This window comes from Eucalyptus grandis, chromosome 7 (genome assembly GCF_016545825.1).
Source record: "Eucalyptus grandis isolate ANBG69807.140 chromosome 7, ASM1654582v1, whole genome shotgun sequence".
NCBI classification, from domain to species: domain Eukaryota; kingdom Viridiplantae; phylum Streptophyta; class Magnoliopsida; order Myrtales; family Myrtaceae; genus Eucalyptus; species Eucalyptus grandis.
Window position 1 is genome coordinate 48235210 of NC_052618.1, and position 19783 is coordinate 48254992.

General features: G+C 43.0%; 3 protein-coding genes across 4 annotated transcripts; 1 reads left to right on the top strand and 2 right to left on the bottom strand.

Moving 5' to 3' along the window:
- Positions 1-55: 55 nt before the first annotated feature.
- Positions 56-1055, bottom strand: LOC104453928. Its single transcript, XM_010068584.3, has 2 exons — positions 391-1055; positions 56-261 (listed from the first exon to the last, which is right to left on the bottom strand). Exon 1 carries the CDS (start codon positions 923-925, stop codon positions 425-427), a length of 501 nt encoding a protein of 166 aa, XP_010066886.1. The 5' UTR covers positions 926-1055; the 3' UTR covers positions 56-261; positions 391-424.
- A 1853-nt stretch (positions 1056-2908) lies between these two features.
- LOC104453929 (peptidyl-prolyl cis-trans isomerase NIMA-interacting 4) lies at positions 2909-5724 on the bottom strand. Of its 2 annotated transcripts, none has more exons than XM_010068585.3 (5): positions 5636-5724; positions 4940-5090; positions 4406-4515; positions 3773-3915; positions 2909-3233 (listed from the first exon to the last, which is right to left on the bottom strand). In XM_010068585.3, the coding sequence occupies exons 2-5, from the start codon at positions 5070-5072 to the stop codon at positions 3191-3193; spliced, it is 429 nt and encodes a 142-aa protein (XP_010066887.1). In that variant the 5' UTR covers positions 5073-5090; positions 5636-5724; the 3' UTR covers positions 2909-3190. The 2 variants fall into 2 exon arrangements, with proteins under 2 accessions (XP_010066887.1, XP_010066888.1); XM_010068586.2 differs by having other exon boundaries at positions 4940-5084; positions 5636-5667.
- A 10471-nt stretch (positions 5725-16195) lies between these two features.
- On the top strand, positions 16196-18134 carry LOC104453930. The gene has a single exon (XM_010068587.3). It carries the CDS (start codon positions 16505-16507, stop codon positions 17981-17983), a length of 1479 nt encoding a protein of 492 aa, XP_010066889.1. The 5' UTR covers positions 16196-16504; the 3' UTR covers positions 17984-18134.
- The last annotated feature ends 1649 nt before the right edge of the window (positions 18135-19783 follow it).

Consider the following 19783-nt stretch of genomic DNA (forward strand, 5'->3'; position numbering starts at 1 on the left):
ACAACAACCTGTAGGCATCATCAACTACCGAGACATCGTCACTGTTCGACGCATGGAAAACAAGAACAGCACCCAAATGGCCTTAGCAAAATACGAATCCAAAGTAATACAATGCAGTCATAGATAATATGTCGAGAAATACGATGAGTCTTGGCAACTCAAATCTTCATTTATGCATGGAAGATCTCATTCCAGTAGCCCATAAGACATGAACAATTGTATTTGATTTTCATCTCTTCCCAATCTCCCCATCAAATTCTCCTAAAACAAATAGGAAGAATAACCTCAACATCAAAAATGACCTCCAGTTCCACAATCATGGCTAAGCATTGGAAAAAAAAAGAAAAGAAATTGCAGTACAAACAAGGCCAAGATTTCTCTTTTTTCTACCACTAGACTTGATTGAGGAGTCGTGCCTGCGCCGTCATCTCTCTCCCGACCCATCTCGCTCCCTCGAATCCTCAGAACGCCCGATACCCCCCGCCGAACCATCCGATCCGGCGACAGAATTCGCCCCCGATTCCTTCTCCTCCTCCTCCTCCAATTCCCTCGCCACCTCTTCCTCCGCCTCCTTCTCGGCGCGCAGGATGGGCTCGTAGTAATCGGAGTGAGCCTCCATGCACCTCCTCAGCGCCACCGTCGCGTCGAAGCACTTGTCCATGACGTCCTCCTCCTTCCTCTCCGCGTCCCGGATGCACGTCTCCCACGCGACGAACTCGCCCCTGCACCCGCCGCCTTTCATGAACAAGCAGAACGCGCACTCCCCTTCCCCTTCTTTTTCTTCTCCTCCCTCATCTCCTTCCTCCGCGCCTTCTTCTCCACTTCGCTCCGGATGATCCGAAGCTTCGCCAGGAATGTCGCTCCCGAGGACTTCCGGGTCGGTTGCGGAGGGAGATTCGGAGGGCTGCGGATGGGGAGAGGACATGGCGGTGGTTGCTAGGGTTTGGGTAGGTGGCGGTGCAAAAAGGAGGGACAGGAGACTTTTCCATGGCCGCTCAAACCCTGCCGCTTAGAACCTCCTTTTGACGTTGGATTCTCGTCCATCTCCAACAACCTTGGAAATGAGAAAAAAATAAAATCCCTCAAAAACTCCAAGTACCAAGTTAACGCTCTGTTTGGTTGGGCATTTGAATTGGAAGGCACTTTGGGATTCTAAAATTTCTTGGCCAAATGTAAACGCATTTGATTCGTTTTTTTGAATGATTTTAACAAGATGCAATTGCATCTCCAAATGACTCTAAAGACCTTTAGGGGCTAATCTAATGCAAATCCGGAGGTACTTTGAGAAGTTGCATCTTGGGAATGCAAGTCCCTAGTATTTTTTTTTTTTTTTTTTTTTTTTTTCGAGAAGAGTTAGAACTGCACCGACAGTCAAGGCCAGTAAACCTCCTGGTGACGCTTGCGGGAAACCACCACCCCGACGTCACGCTTAAACCATATAAGCCAAAAGCTAAGCGTTTCTCATCCCCGCATTCGAACCTTGGCCTCCACCGGGGAGGTCCAAGGCCCTATCATCCACGCCACCGCGGTCGGTGGTCAAGTCCCTAGTATTGTTCATCTTCTCCAAAGCCACTGCACACCACCGCATGAAGAAGCTGATCGGAGGCCGATGATCGCTGGCCAACGGATCATGTGCATTGGCGAGGCGCCGCTGACCGCCGCCTGAGGGTTGCCCGACCCCGGTGACCGTCGTTGGACCTCAAGTGACGCCTGGATCCCGCAACCCAGGCAACCAACTGGGAGCCAAATCACCATCCGCCATTGCCAGATCAGTAGTCCGGCCACTAGACCCGACGATTCGGTGGCGGACTTCAAATTATTTTTTTAATTTAATAAAAGTTATTTACAAATACAAATTATTCTGGCCAAAGTTGTTTCTTAATGCAAATTTTACTAAGCGTTATTTGCATTTCGGAAAATCTCATTCTCCCAAAGGTATTTATATTTTTGCAAATTCATTCCCCAAAAACTGAACCAAATGGACCCTAAATCAAGGTTGAAATCAACTTGTCGCAAGATGTATACCTCTTTTCTGAAACTAAAAAACTAATTATTTCATTTTTTTCATAGGCATGCCCAGTCGTGCTGATTTCAAGCTAGTATTTTTATCTGTGCAACATTCAAAATCCTTCGCACTAAATTTGATTTGAAATGCTATTATTTGTATTGGGGTGTATCTTGAGATAATAAACCATGGCCGAACCAAGTCTCTCTCTATATATATATCAAATAGCTAATTAATCGTGCTGCAATGATGCTACAACTTGCACCTTTGGATACATGTATTAAAAAGATAGTAACGTAAAATTGAGCAAAGAGCTTCCGAAAAGTCGCAATATCCATTTTCACAGCCGTGCGAAAATGCCCCAAACAAACTCTAAGCGGGACATCTTACAATGCCCCTCGGAGTTGACACCTCAACATACGTGTGAAAATTGAAGTCGTTGCTTTAGCTTAGAAATCTGCCTCTACCTCGTTACCGCAAAATAAATCAATGTCGCAGCTCTATGACCCATCTCTCTGATTTTACCGTAATAGATATAGACTACACAAAAAAGGAATGCTTGTAGATACAAAAGTTCCTGCGAAATATGGGAAGAGCAATAGCAGCTTATCTCGTATATTCATCACATGCATGTCCTTCGTCCGCTTGACAAGAACATAAGCCAATTCGTCAAGTGATAAGATCATCTCGCTCCAAGCAGCCATCTGGACCATACTCATGTCATGCTCCCTTTCCCAGAAGTCCTTGGCATCGATTAGATGCATCATCTCCAGCTGCAGCTGTTAAAGATTCACGAAGATTCCTCCTACTAAGTGGCATCCCAAGCACGCCCCCCGAACTCAAAGTTCGATCATGATGAGAATGCACGTTAGCATTTAACTGAGGTGGCACAAGACCTGTTCGTGTCGGTAAATTTTGTCCGCCATCTTTTATTCCATATCCAAAAGTTCCTTTTGTTTGTCACACGGACAATTACTAGATTTCAGATCTTGACCCATCAAGATGTCTCCAATGAAAAGTAATCAAAAAGCACTAACGCATTTTAAGGAGAAGTTTGTCATACATTCATTGAACACCCATGGAACAAGCACCTTGCACCCAACGAAACACAGTGGCCATACACAAAAATATCCATCGTTCAAATAGACACAGGCAAAAAAAAGGTCCCCATAGAAGCAGCATTCATCAATTCTTTCTCCCTTCACACAGGATAATGTGGTAGCCATGCCTGAACATTTCCCAAAAGTACGAAGTCAGAAGAAAATCATATTCATTCATCACCTAAAACTTCCAAAAGCAAGAAATCTTGGAGCAAGATTGGTCTTGTACCATCAGTGAAAGTATGGAGTAAGCATCAAATATAAATGAAACGGCCTTCCAATGGAATTTAGACATACAAAACCATCGTTGTACGGCAAAGTGGCAATATATCTCACAAACAGGACAACAATCATTTTCTCATTTTATTAACATATTCATCTCATCTGCCCACTTCAAGAGAGATATTATGCTCATCATTATACAGTTCACCCCATTTCCTGTTTGCCATATTGGAGCACCACATAGAATTTCAAAAAGGGCTGTCTTCGGCGATTAATTACCTCAACTTCATGCAAACTTCGTGATGAAAGCATATCAGATGGATACGTTAGTAATAGCAGTCAATCCGCCCCTCATATAGTTTCATATTAAGTATTTGCATTATAGAAGTGAAAGGAAAAAACGAACAACTCATTGAGAAGTGAGGTAGAATATGTAGATACATACGTTGATTTAAATGCTGCACTTGTAGCTCCAATAGGGGTACTGAATGCAACTTCTTGAAATGGACCAGCCATCTTTCCTCGAGGAAACCATCCTAAATCACCGCCCTTCTTACCAGATGGGCACTCCGAGTACTCTGCAGCTAACTGTCAATTAAAACGAACAGAAACATACGTCACAAAACCATGAAGAGGCAGAATAGCCAACCAGCAGCCACTCGAGTTGCTCTAAGAGTTCAGGCACATTTTGCTGTATGTTAAACCTTAATGCATGTATGTGTTAGAGCAATTAAGCACTCAACAGGAGTTAAATACAGCTTAAATTTCCTTGGATGTCATCATTTTCTATAAGGATGATCGCACCCGCAAAAATTTAATTTTTTAGGTCCTCATATGGAAGGAAAACATTTTCTCTCTCACTCTGCTCTGCAGAAATGACCATGCCTAGGTTTCCTAGGAATTGGAACAAATATAGAGAGGAGGGCTAGTTGCAAAGTTGCATACATGATCCAGACATACATTTCCTTCAGTCTCAAACAAAAGAATAGGAAGAAATTTATAAAAATCCCTGAGGGATCAAAAGAGGTAAAAGATGTTGCCCTAAAGTCTTGTTGGGACATGCACAGAGCATGATTACCTTTGCAAATTCAGCTGGAGGGACCTTGTCACCATTGCCTAGCCAGCCATCTTGCAGTTTCTTGTATGCTTCATTGATTTTGCCTTGCTTTTCACACAGTATATGCCTAGCTGAACAATATTGGAGAACCAAATTAAGAAGCTTGAAGTTACTACGAGGTGAAAGTGAAACACCGTCAGCTTCCACTAGCTAAATTTTGCAAATAACTGAGAGTAGATTTCACAGTACTGAAAACAAGTGCATACTCAAGCATGGTTAATATGCTAACTCCTGAAAGTTATGAGGATTCCGTGGGCTAGCTACACCCAAAAGTAGTCGCAAGTTGTGACTGAATGAGTACCAAAGGGAAAGAGAAAAAAAACCTCGGTCCTGTATATTTATGCAAAGTTGTCCAAAAGAGGAGCATTCACATGTCAAATGCAAAAATACCCTATACCTCAACAACTACTTACCACATACTCAATATAAACAGAGAAAGACTTGAAGAACCTGACTCTTTAAGGGGAAAAGAAAAAGAAAAAGAGAGGAACCAACCTTTGACATAAGTGCAAGTGCCTAGCCCATCTGACTTGCTGGCCTTACCTTTCCCCTTGGAACCAGCCTCATCGCTCCCACCCCCTGCTTGCTTCCCCTTCCCCTTTCCTCCCGCCTTCGCGTCCTTCCCCATTAGCGCAAACCCCTGATTCTATAACACGGATGAGCAAATTCTCAATGCCTAAACAGGAATTCTCAACATAATCTTGATGGAAACATAAAACTAGCCGCTGGCAAAAGAGCACCAAGACGAAAACAAAAAGAAAAATCTCCAAACCCCAACAAAAATCACATCACAACACTCGAGAAGCATTGTTCTTCTAGTAACTTCGATCACTGAACACTAAGCTCAGAAAAAATTTAATTAAAAAAAAAAAAAACTCAAAAGCGCAGCCTGAAGCTAGACTTTCACCCAGAAATCCACGGAGGAAATCACCACGATCGAAATCAACCGAGCAAGTAGCCAAATAACAGTCTCCACGTGACGAGAGCGACCAGACGGCACCTATCAATTCAACCAATCAACCGAATCCCAAAACGAACGACGGCACCAGACAGAGCGCATCATCGAATCAATCAGCTCCGGGATCGACCGACCGAAGAAGTCGTTTCGCGCCATCCGAGGAACGAAGACACGGCCGGCGAATCACGCGAGACGATGAAGAACTTAAAGAGAGGGCAGAGGCGAAACCTTACCGATCGATCGACGAGGGAGAAGAGGAGGCAGTCGACGCGCGGAGACACGCGGCATCGCAATCGCCTCGCGCTTTTGTTCCGGTCCTGTCGACTGAACCGGCGGGACTGTCGAAGCCCACGTACCGTCCCGGCCCGGACCGGCCCAAATACACGGTTGAGGCCCTAAAATCATGGCCCGGTTTTGCCTTCAAATTAGGGATTTTGGATTTGCGGTCGAAAATTTGATGAAGATATCGATAGCCCAATTGGGAGCTGGAATTGCCAAAATCTCAATAGGTCAAGCTCTTATGTTCTCCAAGGAATGATAGATAGCTCGTGTCATGATAGATAGCTCGTGCCATCGATTCAGAGGAACCAATAAACGTTTTTTCCGTAGATTTGAGCGAATGGTACGAATGTCGGATCGATGATTAGACTTGATCGCTATCCATCAAATATCGGCCAAGTACTTCGAGAAAAAAACCCATAACCCATAACCCATAACCCAATTCTCCCTCTTAGTAGCTCTTAGGTTTCGCCCTTTCTTCGGCTTCTTAAAAGAAAAAAATCAAATTCGCTACATTCTTTTTCTGGCACGAACCTGGCTTGAGTCAACATACACTAAGGAATCGTGAAGGCAATAGATACTCGTAACTCAAGGATTCGTACACGTGCGCCCTCGCATTATCAATTAATCAAGAAACATTGATTACAACCAAGCCCTAGATCATTTTGCTTTCGAGCCATACCAAATAGGTCGCTATGACATAATATGACAGAAAATCGATTCAAGATGTGACTCAACGTCGACATAGCTCACACGAAACAATTCAATCCAGTGCAATGTCATTTTCGCTTTGTCGAATTGAACAACATACTAAAAATAGATCATATGGTTTGGGGACCTAAAGTGTATTACCAAACCACAAGCACTGGAGGGAAACATAGGTACCTTCTAGCGAGTACATCGTAGGCCGGGACCGAGACAAGTCCCTAAGGCCGAGCCCAGATCATTTTTATTGCCTACGCTCGAAAAGTATGTTTCAGCATCAAACTAGAATAACCTTTCCCACCCAAGAAACTAAAAAGAGGAAATTTATTCAAAAAAGATCATAAATCTATTACACTTTTATCATTTTAATCCTAAACCTTTTAATCATGTCAATTGAGTCAAAAAATATTTTTCACGTTTTACCAATTAAATCAATTCAACCAATTTTAGCTAAAAATCGTTGACATAAATGTCAATCGTCTTATGTGGTATGGTCGAGATGGCTGGTGCTAACATAAATGATTTTCAATAATATTTTAAATTATTTATTTATTTATTATTTTATTTCTTTTGTTCTTTTTTTCCAACTCTCACTTGGCTAACCACTGTTGGATGCAAGCGAGGGCCTCCACGCCCTTGCCCAAATCTAGGTAAGGGCTGCAACACACGTGCTTGGTCTAGCGATGGCCCTAACGCCCTTGCTTGTGGCCAAGGATGGGTGGCTAGCAAGGTTGCAAGCTAGAGTCGTTAAAAAAAAAAGAAAAAAGAAGAAGAAGAAGAAGAAGAAGAAAAGAAAGGAAAAAAAAATAAAATAAAAAAAATATTAAAATATTACTAAAATTGTCTACATGTCAAGTAACAGCCAGTGCCACATAGGACGTCGGTATTCACATTAATGATTTCGGCTAAAGTTGATTGAATAAACTCAATTGGAGTTATGTAAAAATGTTTAAAATTCAACTAGCACAATTAAAAAGTTTATGACTGAATGGTTATGACTTTTTGGATAATTTTCCCAAATAAAGAGTTCATTAGTTCCGAAAAACCTGCACCACAACAATTTATTTCTACATCAATACTTACTTTTGAAACGTGGACAAGTATAAATATAGTTTTGAAGAAGATGATAATTGGCTTCTTTAAATAATGCCATTACGAAATATACGTACTAACAACAAATTTTTTCCTCATAGTTTTAAATTACACACAGCTACTAAGATTCGTTAGGCACGGTTCGGCAGATCCCAAGTACGCTCAACTTCCAAGTGATCCACCCTGTGCGCTTTAGCTTCATTGGGTTTTCGTTCCGACAAAACTCGACGTATCAAAAAGCTCGCATCCATCAGCAACGGAAGGTTCGGATCACCAGAAGCCGGTCGAAACGATGGATACAAGCATTGAATTGCGGATGGCAGCCGATACGCAATGATCCTGGGTCAAAGAGAGATCGTTCTGGAAGTTAGCTAAGGAAGAAAAGGGGTTTCTCTCACATGCAGAAGTGGAGAATTCAATAATGGTGTCAGTTGAAGGAAAGATTCGATTGGAAAGGGAGATATCCTCCCGTCGCGTGAGCTGGCCGGAACTGGAATGGAAAGAAAAGCAGGTCGAGAGATCCCATCAAAGAGGGGTTCGAGCCGCTGGAACGAGCACGTGCAATGTGCATGGGGGCGTGGGACAGTGCTGCTCCCCTGCTGCATGGCTTCTGCGCAAGTTGATAGCGTGTTTCATATGTCCTGCTTCTTCTGTTTAGGGGTCTGCCCGGTGTAGCTTCGAAACCCTGGCCACTTCCAGAGCGGTTTGTTTTTCTGGACCACATCGATGCAGATGAATCGCGCCTGCACGTGGAGGATTCCACGAGTGCCGTGGACCGAACCATGTGCGATTAAACATATAATTTACAGCATCTCAAGGCACGACTTCAGCAAACGCGGTTGAAGTTTATACGCGGTTTTACCCAATGGGGGATGCATATATAAGGAAAGATTTATTCTCGATGCATGGAAATCGAGGGGGGCTGTAAAAGTATTCGCTGTTTAGGATCCAGTCAAAATGGGATGGTTAGGATAAGTATACTGGCAGTAACGTCAGGACTATGCTCCCTAATTCTGTCTCTGTCAGAGGATTGTTTTCAACGAGCCTATATGGCTAAAGTTCGCGTATCTTACCATCCTGCAATTAATAATTATCTCTTTCCGATCGATTGCTTTCGGATACGATTAATCTCATTTTGCCTAGGCTAGCTGGACATCGTGATTTTTTTAATCCCTTTTCTCTCTCGTTTCGAGCATGTGTTAGGTAGCTGACTTCTTGGGAAACGTTTGAAGAAAGGTAGATTCTCTTTTTAAGGAAATGAAAGCGCTAACCACTTTGATTCTTGTTCTCTTCCGTTTTGCTGGAGATGATTACGAAAAGCAAAGATACACGAGCCGTAAAATTTCAAGTGAAACTTATATCATGATAAAAGATAACACGATATCATATATCATGTCGACGTATCATCACATCAGTTAATGGAGCATCCGGCATACCAAATTCTCGAACGAACATGTTTGAAGAACAAGAAATCGTGGTGCTCGACCAGTACGAGGACATTACATTAGAAGCATCCGCGTATGATGTAGTTGTGCAGACTAGTTTTTCCAGCGGTACAGGCAACCTCAAAGGCGCACTTCCTCGTGCGAGGACCAAAAGACCATGAACATGAGCACCGATCGAAGGACTCATGGTTGTCTGCTTCCTTTTCCGTCCATGGACCCCGACGCAGAGAGACAGATAGGGATAGCTTATTGATTAGATCCCATTCAAACGTTGTGGAACAAGTCAAGGTCATCCCTTTCTCTCTCTCTCTCTCTCTCTCTCTCTCCCATCTGTCATCTTTCTCTCTCTTTCTCGGGTAAGTAACTAAACTTCAGCTCTGTTGCCATACGGTCGCTGACTTCCCATTCCTCGAGATCCCCTCGGAGCTCGAAGCTCTCCTTTTGAAGGACTGATGTTGACTGAGAGATGGACGAGAAGAGCGGAAGAGAGAAGGGTTTTTTTTAGGTGTTCACGTTCCTCTTCCACGAACGCGACAACTCTCTCTCTCTCTCTTGCGCGCGCGCGCGGACCATCCGATGTTCCAAACATAATTTGGAAAAAAGATAATGAAAAAACCAGACGAGTGATGGCGATTTTCGTTTTCCCTTCTGCTATTATAATTCCTGACCGAGGAAGGGGAAGAGAATTGAATAGTGAGGGATGGCGCGGTTCCATCTGTCCCCACTTGCCCACTTGGTTTAGCAATTTCCCATCGTGCCATGATATGATAATGAACGTTTCTTTCTATAGATTCGATTCGTACCGGTAATTTTCTATCTAAATCCAGGCTGGTCTGAACCGCAGCTTCCTCAAGGCCCCGTCTGCATTTTATTATTGATAGAATGTACAGAATGGACCTCTCTCTCTCTCTCTCTCTCTCTAGGGCTAGGTCTAGAAAGCTACATGGCTTTGGTACCATCATTTCTTGCATGCAGAATTGCTCATCAAGCTAAATGCATGAAGATCTTGACTCCGTAATGTGGAATACCCGACTAACCTAACGTGGTGTATCGTCGTCGCCCGGCATGTTCTTCTTATTTCCTTGATAAATTGGGATTTAAAATTGAATTTCGCTAACAAGTGTCCCTAAGCTGTAAACATGCACGCTAGGTGTTGAAATAACAGTTATTTTCTTTTGCACGTTTTGCTGATTTGGTTTTTCAGTTATTAAAGTTAGTGGAGTCACGTGTGTTAGTTGTCCCAGTTTTTAGGTATTAGTGAAGTAAGTGCTTTATGCAGAACATGGGTAGTTATGGGTCCTATTTTAATGGTGTTTTGACGTTATATATTTGTCTTTTGTAAAAGACTTTATTGTTCTGTACGAAAAATGAAGTTTCAACGTCATCTCTCCTCTCTTTAGAGCTTACTGCTGCATATACACCACAACAGAATGGTGTATCTGAGAGGAAAAATAAAATCATTCTCGACATGGTGAAAAACTTATTGGCAAAAGAAATAGTTCCAAAGACTTTCTAGCCAGAAGCAGTAAAGTTCCAAAGACTTTCTGGCTAGAAGCAGTAAATTGGAATATTCATAACACTTCAAATATTTCAACAAAAATGAAAAAAAAAAAAAAAAAAAAAAACCCTTTAGTGTCCTTTTGAAGAATTTCTACTTTCAACTCCTTACATTATTGAATTTCAAGGCGATGTTTAGACATCTGCTATTGATTTTTCAATCACTTAACAAGCAAAATTAAGGGGAAAAAATAGGTCGCTTACCATTTCTCAATCATATATAATGCGGTGCTATATTGGTACCTTATTTTGTCCAACACAACTCCGACAAGAGTTACTAAATTAGTATTTGTCACTAAATTAGTATCTATTCTCTGTGGAAACATACTCTTTTTATAGTGAATTACAAATTAGTTTACGCACTTTATTGAGATAATCACCAAAAAAAAGTTTTAAATTTATCGTAAAGATATTAATTCAATTCTAAACTTTTCAATCTGATTAATTTATTCACAATCTTTTTTTATGATCCGTCAATATAGTCGTTCCCATTAATTTTGACATAGAGGTGTTTTTCCTTTTATGTATATAGATTTGACCACAAGCTTCGTTTGAAAGCCAAAATATCTTTCCTATTGAACTTTCATGGGGTCGTATGTTGTCGTGCATGGCTCGGATTTCATTTCTAGCATATAAATCAAACTACATAAAAAAAAGAGGGAGAGAACCTTTTTTGGGGGTCGACATGGGATTCGCCCATTGGACGTGCTCACAATCTTCGGCCACAAAGATATTAAAATGGAAGAAAATCAAATTCCAAATCATTTTCCCGTTTCTCCCTGTGGAGAAATCGTGTCAGTGGGACCTTATCGCACTATTGCCAATAATTTGTGTTTATATTTAGCCGAAAAGTGCGTATATTATATAACATATGCTTGTCTAACTTTCAACTTTCGAGCCCTTTATGGTCCCGGCTTCGCAAAACATTCTAGAAGACTCGATCTAACATGGCCTCTGGATTTTGCTAGCGTCGTATCATGGTTGATGACACATTGACCTTGTTGGGAGAAACCTTTTTCTTTCTCGGAAGAAGATAAAAGTACATGAACAGATCACTGTAACAAGACGAGATTCATCGGGGCACCCCCAGGCGATGTTCGCGATTGAAACATGTTAACGTCGCGGTCATAAGAGGCATATAGTTCGATCCAAAACTTTTTAAAATGATAAATGGGGGGGAGGCGACATGATTATTATAACATCGATAACCATATCAAATATAAAGAACACTAAAAAGACTCTTTGTCGAGTGATGCGAAACAATAGCTTGCCGGAAGAAAATGATTATCGCTTATACACCAGAAAGAAAAATCCATTCTCGAGCAAATCTTAAACCATCTTCCATCCGGAAAACCTCCATCGACAATGGACGAGCCGTCGATTCCTGCTCGGTCAAGCTAACAGCGCATCGACAATTCGACCGGGCTACCCGTGAAAGAACGTTCACCACGTTGCCCCGAGAATAGGCGTATCCGAAATTCTTATCCTAATATCGCGTCCCAGGGAAGAAAGAAAACGTGAATCAACGGGCACGTTGCCGCACAGATCCGAACACAAGCGGTGGCCTTATCAAGGACAATTTTTCTGGTCGGAAAACGCCATCGAGGCGGAGAGATCATCTCGCGTACACGTCGACGGTCCACAAGAAGAGGCCGGCGGAACGGGGGAAAATAACGGAGGAGGGAATCGAATTTGAATCACGTGCTTCGATGCATGGGAGGTAGGCAAGTCCAGGGGGGCACAATTATTGGGGCCGAGGTCAGAACCGGCCGGCCCCGCTCTCGATATATTTTTGCCGCACGAGCGTTTTACTTAGACTTCCAAATCGGTTGGCTGCTCGCTTCCCTTTCAAATCGCCTTGAAGGTTAGGTGCCCGCGGCACGGACGAGGAGGAGGAGGAGGCGGCCCCTCAACGTAAAGTCAAGGTTTGCAGAGCGAATGTTCTGGCTCTTCCCCCCCGTGGATCGAGACGGTCCAGTTTAGAAGAGAAATAATGTAGCAATAATTGTCTCGAAAATCATACGGCAGGTAGCTCGGTTCTGAGCTAATTGTACCGATTCAATCTTAAATTTTTGGACAATTTACCAATTTAATCATTCTTAACAAAATTGGTCAAAAATTACTAACATGGACATCGGTTGTCCTATGTGGCGTGATCAACGCTAATATAAACAATATTTATAAATTTTCTACAAATTCTCTATATTTTATTTTATTTTTATTGACTTATGTATTTTTTGTATTTCTTTTTTTGTGTAGGCCCGGGTGGTTGTTGAAGGTCGCTATGCCTGCAGTAAAAAAAGGTAAAAAAAAAAAATGAAGAGGAAAAGAAACAAAAGAAAATAAAAATCAATAAAAAATATTTTTAAAATTCAGAAAATTAAAAAAATTACAAAAATTATGCATATCAATGCTAGCCATCCTATGTCTCGAACATGCCACGTTAGATTACCAATGTTTAGGTCAAGGATTTCCCATTAAAATTGTCCATAATGATAAATTGATAGATTATCAAAAGGTTTAAAACTAAATTAGCCGCCAAACAATAAAATAAGACTTTTTGGACAATTTTCTTAAAGAGTGTGCAAGCTAGCTTCCTTGATAGCGTTAATATGACCATTCGCTCCAACGATGGGCATTGGTACGTATTAATTGAGAAAGGAAAAAGAAAGAAATTAACCCAAGATAAGAACACAAACGATGGTGATGTGTGTGAAATGTGATCGCATGTGAAGATGCATCAAAATGTCCAATCCTATGCAACCGTCCAATGTGAGCACATAAATGCGTACGTGGCCTTGCACAATCATGATAAGTGAAATTGATGTGCGATCGTGATAAGTGAAATTGATTTGCGATCTTATGCAATCGTGACGAGTGAAATCAATATACACAAATTTGAATAATGTGATAACGGCGGTGTCCCTCTATGAAAAGAAGAAAATAGAAATGAAGTCGAGTCATGATGAGAGCGCTGCTTAAACTTAATCGTCATTAGCAGCTCTATTTAACTCGCGTCCCACGTCAGCGGAAAGTATGTTTTTTACTTCTGAAGATCGTACAAAGTTCCGCATGTATCCAACTTCGTTTGGTACTTCAAGAAGGTCGAGAGCATATAGTCTCAAATATCAGGCTAGCGGCCCAAAAAAGTTGGGAATCTATTCGTTTTTTCTCATTCAAAACTTGGGTTTTTCCTCTCTTTTTGGGTCGAATCATTGAAGACTGGGACCTGTATATACAGGACCAGGGGGGCAAAAAGTACTTGCTTCTGTGCTTCTGCATTAAAGATCAATTTTTCGTGCACTCTCCTTATACCCAACAAAGAGGGAGAATTATCAAAAAAGTTCTAAACCTATTGTAATTGTGCCAATACAGTCCTAAACTTTTTTTTTGGGCCAATTTAGTCTTATACCTTTTACAATTGTGCTAATTAAGTCCATCCGGCCAAAATTGGCCGGCTGGCGCTGACATGGGTCGTCCGGTGAACGCTGACGTGGAATTTTTTAATTTTTTTCGAATTTTTTAATTCTTTTCTTTTTTTTTCATCATCTTCTTCGCCTCCTGGCCAGCCGGCGCCGGCCGGAGGCGAGGGCCGGCGAGCTCGGCCCTCGCCAAATCCGGTAGGGCCTCGCCCGCCGTCCACAATGCGGCGCCAATCGGAAGCCGCGAGCTCGCTCGCACTCCGGAGGCGCAATCGCAAGGCACGGATTGAGGCGGAGAGAGAGAACGGTTCCGAGCGAGCAGCAAGGTGACCTCCTCAACCGGCGAATCTTCGGGTGACTATCCCTCTCTCTCTCTCTCGTTTGAAGTGACCGAGCGGACGGCGACAGGTCACGCGGCGCGGTTGCAGTAAGCGCGGAGTACGCTCGGCCAATCGTGACCGAGACGTGGCGGCCGATAGGGTTTCAGGGGAAGACAACGGCGACGACGCGTCGGCGGCGGCTTTGTCACCCGTTTGTAGCGAGGGTACGGCACGGCGGCGTTGCCGATCGGCCGGATGGCGTCGGGCTTTGCGACGGCAATGATGCAGCGAGGATTTGTCTCGGGACGGCGTCGGGGCTACGCTGGAGCCATGTCGGCGGGCGACGCGACGCGGCATAGATCCGGTGCGGCGACGGCGTCGGGGGGTTCGGGCAACGTCGACGGCGCCTCCTTCCTGCTCGGATCTAGCCCCCTTCTCTGATTTCTCTTCCTCTCTCCGGCCCCTCTTCGCAGATCTGGAACTCCCTTGCCCAGAACTCCTCCCCTCCGGCCAGATCCGAGATCTCCGGGCGGGGGCCTTGCCTCGCCAAAGGGCGGCCGAGGTTGGCGCCGAGGCCGACCTGCCAGATCGGGCGGGGCCTCGCCCTCGCCCGGTCTGCCGGCCCTCGCCGCCTCGCCTCCGGCCGGCCGGGAGGCGAAGAAGATGATGGAAAAAAAAAAAATTCAAAAATTCGAAAAAAATTAAAAATTCCAAAAAAATTAAAAAAATCGAAAAAAAAAAAATTAAAAAATTCCACGTCGGCGCTCACCGGACGACCGGGCGTCCACGTCGTGTCGGGCCGGCCAATTTTGGCCGGATGGACTGAATTGGCACAATTGTAAAAGGTTTAGGACTAAATTGACCAAAAAAAAAAGTTTAAGACTGAATTGGCACAATTGCAATAGGTTTATGACTTTTTTGGTAATTCTCCCCCAACAAAGAGGATCATTAGCATGTTGTGCAAAAATATCCACTGTGAATTCTGGAGATGCAACACTTTTGCCAACATTGCAAACCCTGCAGAGTAATTACCATATTAACACGGCTCATTGTGTTCCTGATTAGTAAAATCGAATGTAGAAAACCACATCCAATCCTTCGGAAATTGCGAAGTTTGAGAAAACAAAACTTCAGAAACGCGTATATCATCGCTTTGACATTTTTCTGGGCAATTGTTTTCATTCCCTTTTTTTTTTTTTTTTTTAAATTCCGCATACATAGCTCAAGAATCAACTCCAGATCGAAGGTTCTTTTTATCCAACATTTAATGTATACACAAGCACCATTGCATATCTGTCAAGGTCGTTTCTAATTCCTCCATCCCTTACTGGAGGAAATTTTCTTTCATCCGTTTTTTGACCGGTGGGCTACAAACGTGGACATTAAATGGTGGTTTCCATAACTTTCAACCAATAATCAGAGATACGGGCGGAGGAAAATTTCCACCGCCCGAAAGAACAAAAATATAAGCCCTTCTATCATGGGGCATCATCCAGACGTGAACCGAACGTAATACTCTTCATTAAGAAAAAAATACGGAAAGAGAGAGGTCAACCATGGATTGCAAATGGGGAATTGACACATAAAAAGAAAAAGGAAAAAAGAATTGGAGTAGTAAACCAAGACCAGAGAGCCCTCAAGGGCTTGTCCCTGGCGGTTGACAGGTAGAAGCGAACCCCCAATATCCGTTCTTAAACGGACCGCTCAAGTCATCGAGAAGAATAGTAGATAAGAATGGCAATACCCACAATGATAGCAGGACCGGGTGAAAAATAATCAAAAGTCCTCTCTTCATCTAATGCTCTTCATGGTGCACATAAATCTATTAACCAGTCAGCCTAATTTATGAATTAAATAAGTGTAAAATCCACACAGAGAGAGAGAGAGAGAGAAGGGGAGGGAGGGAGGAACCAACACTCTTAAGGCAGAACCAGTGCTGAAATTTGGATTCAAGAGGTCCTAGGAAAAAGTATCACAGTATTTTTTGTATTGGCAGGGTGGACTTACAGGTTAAGGAGGGGTTAAGGGTCACTTCACCTGTCCTTGTGGGGCTGCAAGTGAATAACGAGGAAGCTGCATACACACACCACAGCAATCAGAAGCCATTTTCATTTATAAATACTGACAAAAGAAGCAAGAGGTGGGAAAGAAAAAAAAAAATTCCCTGGTATTAGGCCTCCTCTCCCCTCATCCCACTATAAATACGCAATAATTTTATTGGCATTGGTTTCTGCCAGTGATATTTGATCCCTCAGCTGCTTTTCCTCGACTGAGTCCTAGCCATGGACGCAGTAGCAGCATCGGCTGGTTCGAGGATCAAAACCTTCAACGTCCTCATGTCTTCGTCCACCGGTAGGAGGGCTAGCCCCACAAACTTGATTCAACCGGTTTTCTCTTCCTCCAGGAAGGAAATGCTCCCCCTTTATACTTGCAGCAAAACTTTCCCTAATAGATTTCACGGCCTCAAGAGATTATATCCTTGTTCCGGGTCTAAATCCAGTCCAGTCCCTCCCATCAGCTGTTCCATGAAACCGCGCATTGACAAAAACAATGCAACCAACAAGAATCCCACCACCGAGCTCCATCAGAAGTCGACGGCGCCAAACCTGGACACTCCGCCGGCCAATCCACCGGCTACATCAACTTCTTCTCAAGGTCTGGTCTTTGACTTGGGTCCTAGCAATTCCTGGGATTGCCTGGATGTTGGTTCGCCGGTGGTGAAAAGGTATATTGGCGACAATGAGGAGAGATGGTACATGTGGTATCATGGGAGACATGGCGGCAGCAACAGCTCCGAGTCCATCGGGCTTGCCGTTTCGAGCAACGGGATCCATTGGGCACGGGGAGGTGACACAGTTAGATCTTGTGCAGATGCAGGAATGGTGATGAGCTGCCGTAACAGTTGGTGGGCTTTCGACACTGAAAGCATCAGGCCATCTGAGATGGTGATAATGTCCAGTCCGATGTACAGTGCCGTTTACTGGCTTTACTATACAGGATATAGTTCAGACGAAATTGATTTGTCTGGAGTGCCTACCATTTCCTTTGGAAACCCAGAAAGATATAGCGGTGATGGGGATGACAACGGAAAGAGTGCAGTGGGCAAAATTCATAAATCTCTGCCCGGCTTGGCCTGCAGTCAAGATGGCAGGCACTGGGCCAGAATTGAAGGAGATCACCACAGCGGAGCTTTGCTTGATGTGGGATCTGAGAAGGAATGGGATTCTTTGTTTATCGCAGGACCACATGTTATAGTCCACGAAAACGATGATCTCCGGATGTATTATTACTCCTTCGACAAAGATAATTGTCAGTTTTCCATTGGACTGGCAAGGTCCAGAGATGGAATCAGATGGGTCAAGTATGGAAAAATCCTGGGAGGTGGATCAAGCGGTTCCTTCGATGAGTGCGGAGTCAAGAATGCTTGCGTGGTAAGAAACAGGAAAGCAGGAAACTACTTGATGGCCTACGAGGGTGTTGCAGCAGATGGGAAGCGGAGTATTGGAATGGCAGTCTCTGAAGATGGCTTGAAGAACTGGAAAAGGCTTCAGGAAGGCCCGGTGCTGCAGCCTTCCGAGGACGAAGGATGGGACAATAAAGGGGTGGGTTCCCCATGTCTAGTCCAGATGGAGAACAGCATCAATGAGTGGAGACTGTATTATGGAGGCTTTGGCATAGGAGGAAGGACAGGAATCGGAATGGCTTTGTCTGGAGGCAGTGACATTAGGACATTCAGAAGATGGGCCGGGTTTTGCTTGTAAACTAGATGTACATATTGGTCTGTGATTACATATTTCAGCAACATTTTTAGCAAACGAAGTTGTTTCTTACTCATTATAATAGAATAACATAAGGGCCGACCGGTGGGGCATTACAGTAACGCGAAAAGAAAAACAAGCCTTTCTTTTGATATGTTTTTACTTTTCCACCGCAAGATAATCCTAAAGAGAGCAGTGTATGCAGGATTTTACACGACGTTTCAGACAAAACAGAGGATGCTGAATCTCCAGGTAGGATTCTGTCTAACCAAGGTAAAAAACTCAGCAAGTCTCTTAGACCAGTAAATTAGGCTGTAGTTTATGCCAGTCATAGCACATGCCTGGGGAATGTAAGCGTTTACCTTTAATCTAGCTTACAGTGTCATCTACAAGGCTGAAGGGATTACTAGGATCATCATTATCTTCTCATTGGCTCTTGATAGCTTCTGCTTCAGACTGCTTCCCAAACATCCTCTGAAGCCATAGAGAGATTCAGAGAGCCGACACATCACATGTGAAAGCAATAAAGGCAGACACAAAAATTTTCCGAATACAAACTCATTGGTTGGATAATCCAGTAACTTCTATACTAAAAGATTCTAACGATGGTGGAAAACTCTAATGCAAAGATTGATATCAGCAACAAAGACGCATTAGATGAAGTGTGTACTATGAGTATCGACATTTGATATGATTAAAAGCCTGAAATGACGCATGTCTTTGGAGAATACATATTTTCAATTATATTTTACTATACCTTCAGAACTTCCTATCTCCAGGAAACCAGGAGCAGGGCTGGGTACATGAACCCCTCCCTAGACCGCACAGTGCAGGGACCTTGTGAACTAGGACACCTTTCTGAAAAATAGTTGAGAACTTACCAACCACCATCAGAATTCCCTGCAAAATTCTCTTACAACCAAACAGTGTCATACACAAGGCCAAATTCCTATGGCATGAGTAAATGAGTGAGTTTGGACTAAATAACTTGATTTATAATGTGAGAAAAGAACCTAGAAAAAGCTGGTAGGCGGAAACTCAAGTTACAAGGAAACAAATGATGATTAGAACTATGTTATAGAAAGACATCTCGAGACACCAGATGCATTGTACAAGGAGGAAAAATTCCACCAAATAAGCCACAAATTTTACCCATTCCGATGAGAAACTTGTCATAAATCTTCTGCTTATAAAGTAAGAAACAGTGCCCTTAAAGTTCGCAGAAAAAGATATCTACATTTTTTAATGAGTGCCATTGCCAAACTTTTAGTAAGAAAACATATTTAACAAACTAAAAGCTATTCGGTTTGTAAACAAAAAACATTTGAAGGTGCATAGTAAAGGCTGAAGCTATCAGAACTGAATGCAATTAACTAATTCATCAATGCAAACAGAGTTTAATGTTTCACGTGCTCACTTGTCACTTTCTAACTTTTTCTGCATCAGATGGAAAAAAGAGTGATGGTCCACACGGATTCCAGCTTCGTTAGATATGTCTTCTTATGATTTAATTTCTGCATGTATTGGATGAAAGTACTTTACATATACCAAGTCGTGTAAAATTGCGAGACGAAATTGTGCATGCAGCATAGTATATGGTATGAGATGACTCTATCCCGAGTAAATCAGAATATATATGACGAATACACCATTAGCACTCGAAGGGCAAAACATTGCTCTTGTCACTGCACGCAAGGAGCACTTCACCAATAAGAAATGCCACCTATCTGGTCATAAGAATTTATCCTAGTAATCAAATTATGAGTGAGGAGCACAGATCAGATGTTTTTCCTAACAATCTTC

Bases quoted from the DNA above. Each gene is read 5' to 3' on its own strand.
- LOC104453928 (XM_010068584.3), bottom strand. From the start codon at position 925: ATGTCCTCTCCCCATCCGCAGCCCTCCGAATCTCCCTCCGCAACCGAC.
- LOC104453929 (XM_010068585.3), bottom strand. From the start codon at position 5,072: ATGGGGAAGGACGCGAAGGCGGGAGGAAAGGGGAAGGGGAAGCAAGCA. The intron at 4,516-4,939 runs GTTGGTTCCTCT...AATATTGTTCAG, and splicing joins CACTTGCACTTATGTCAAAG to CTAGGCATATACTGTGTGAA. The intron at 3,234-3,772 runs GTATGTATCTAC...GGAAATGTTCAG, and splicing joins AGTGCAGCATTTAAATCAAC to GCATGGCTACCACATTATCC.
- LOC104453930 (XM_010068587.3), top strand. From the start codon at position 16,505: ATGGACGCAGTAGCAGCATCGGCTGGTTCGAGGATCAAAACCTTCAAC.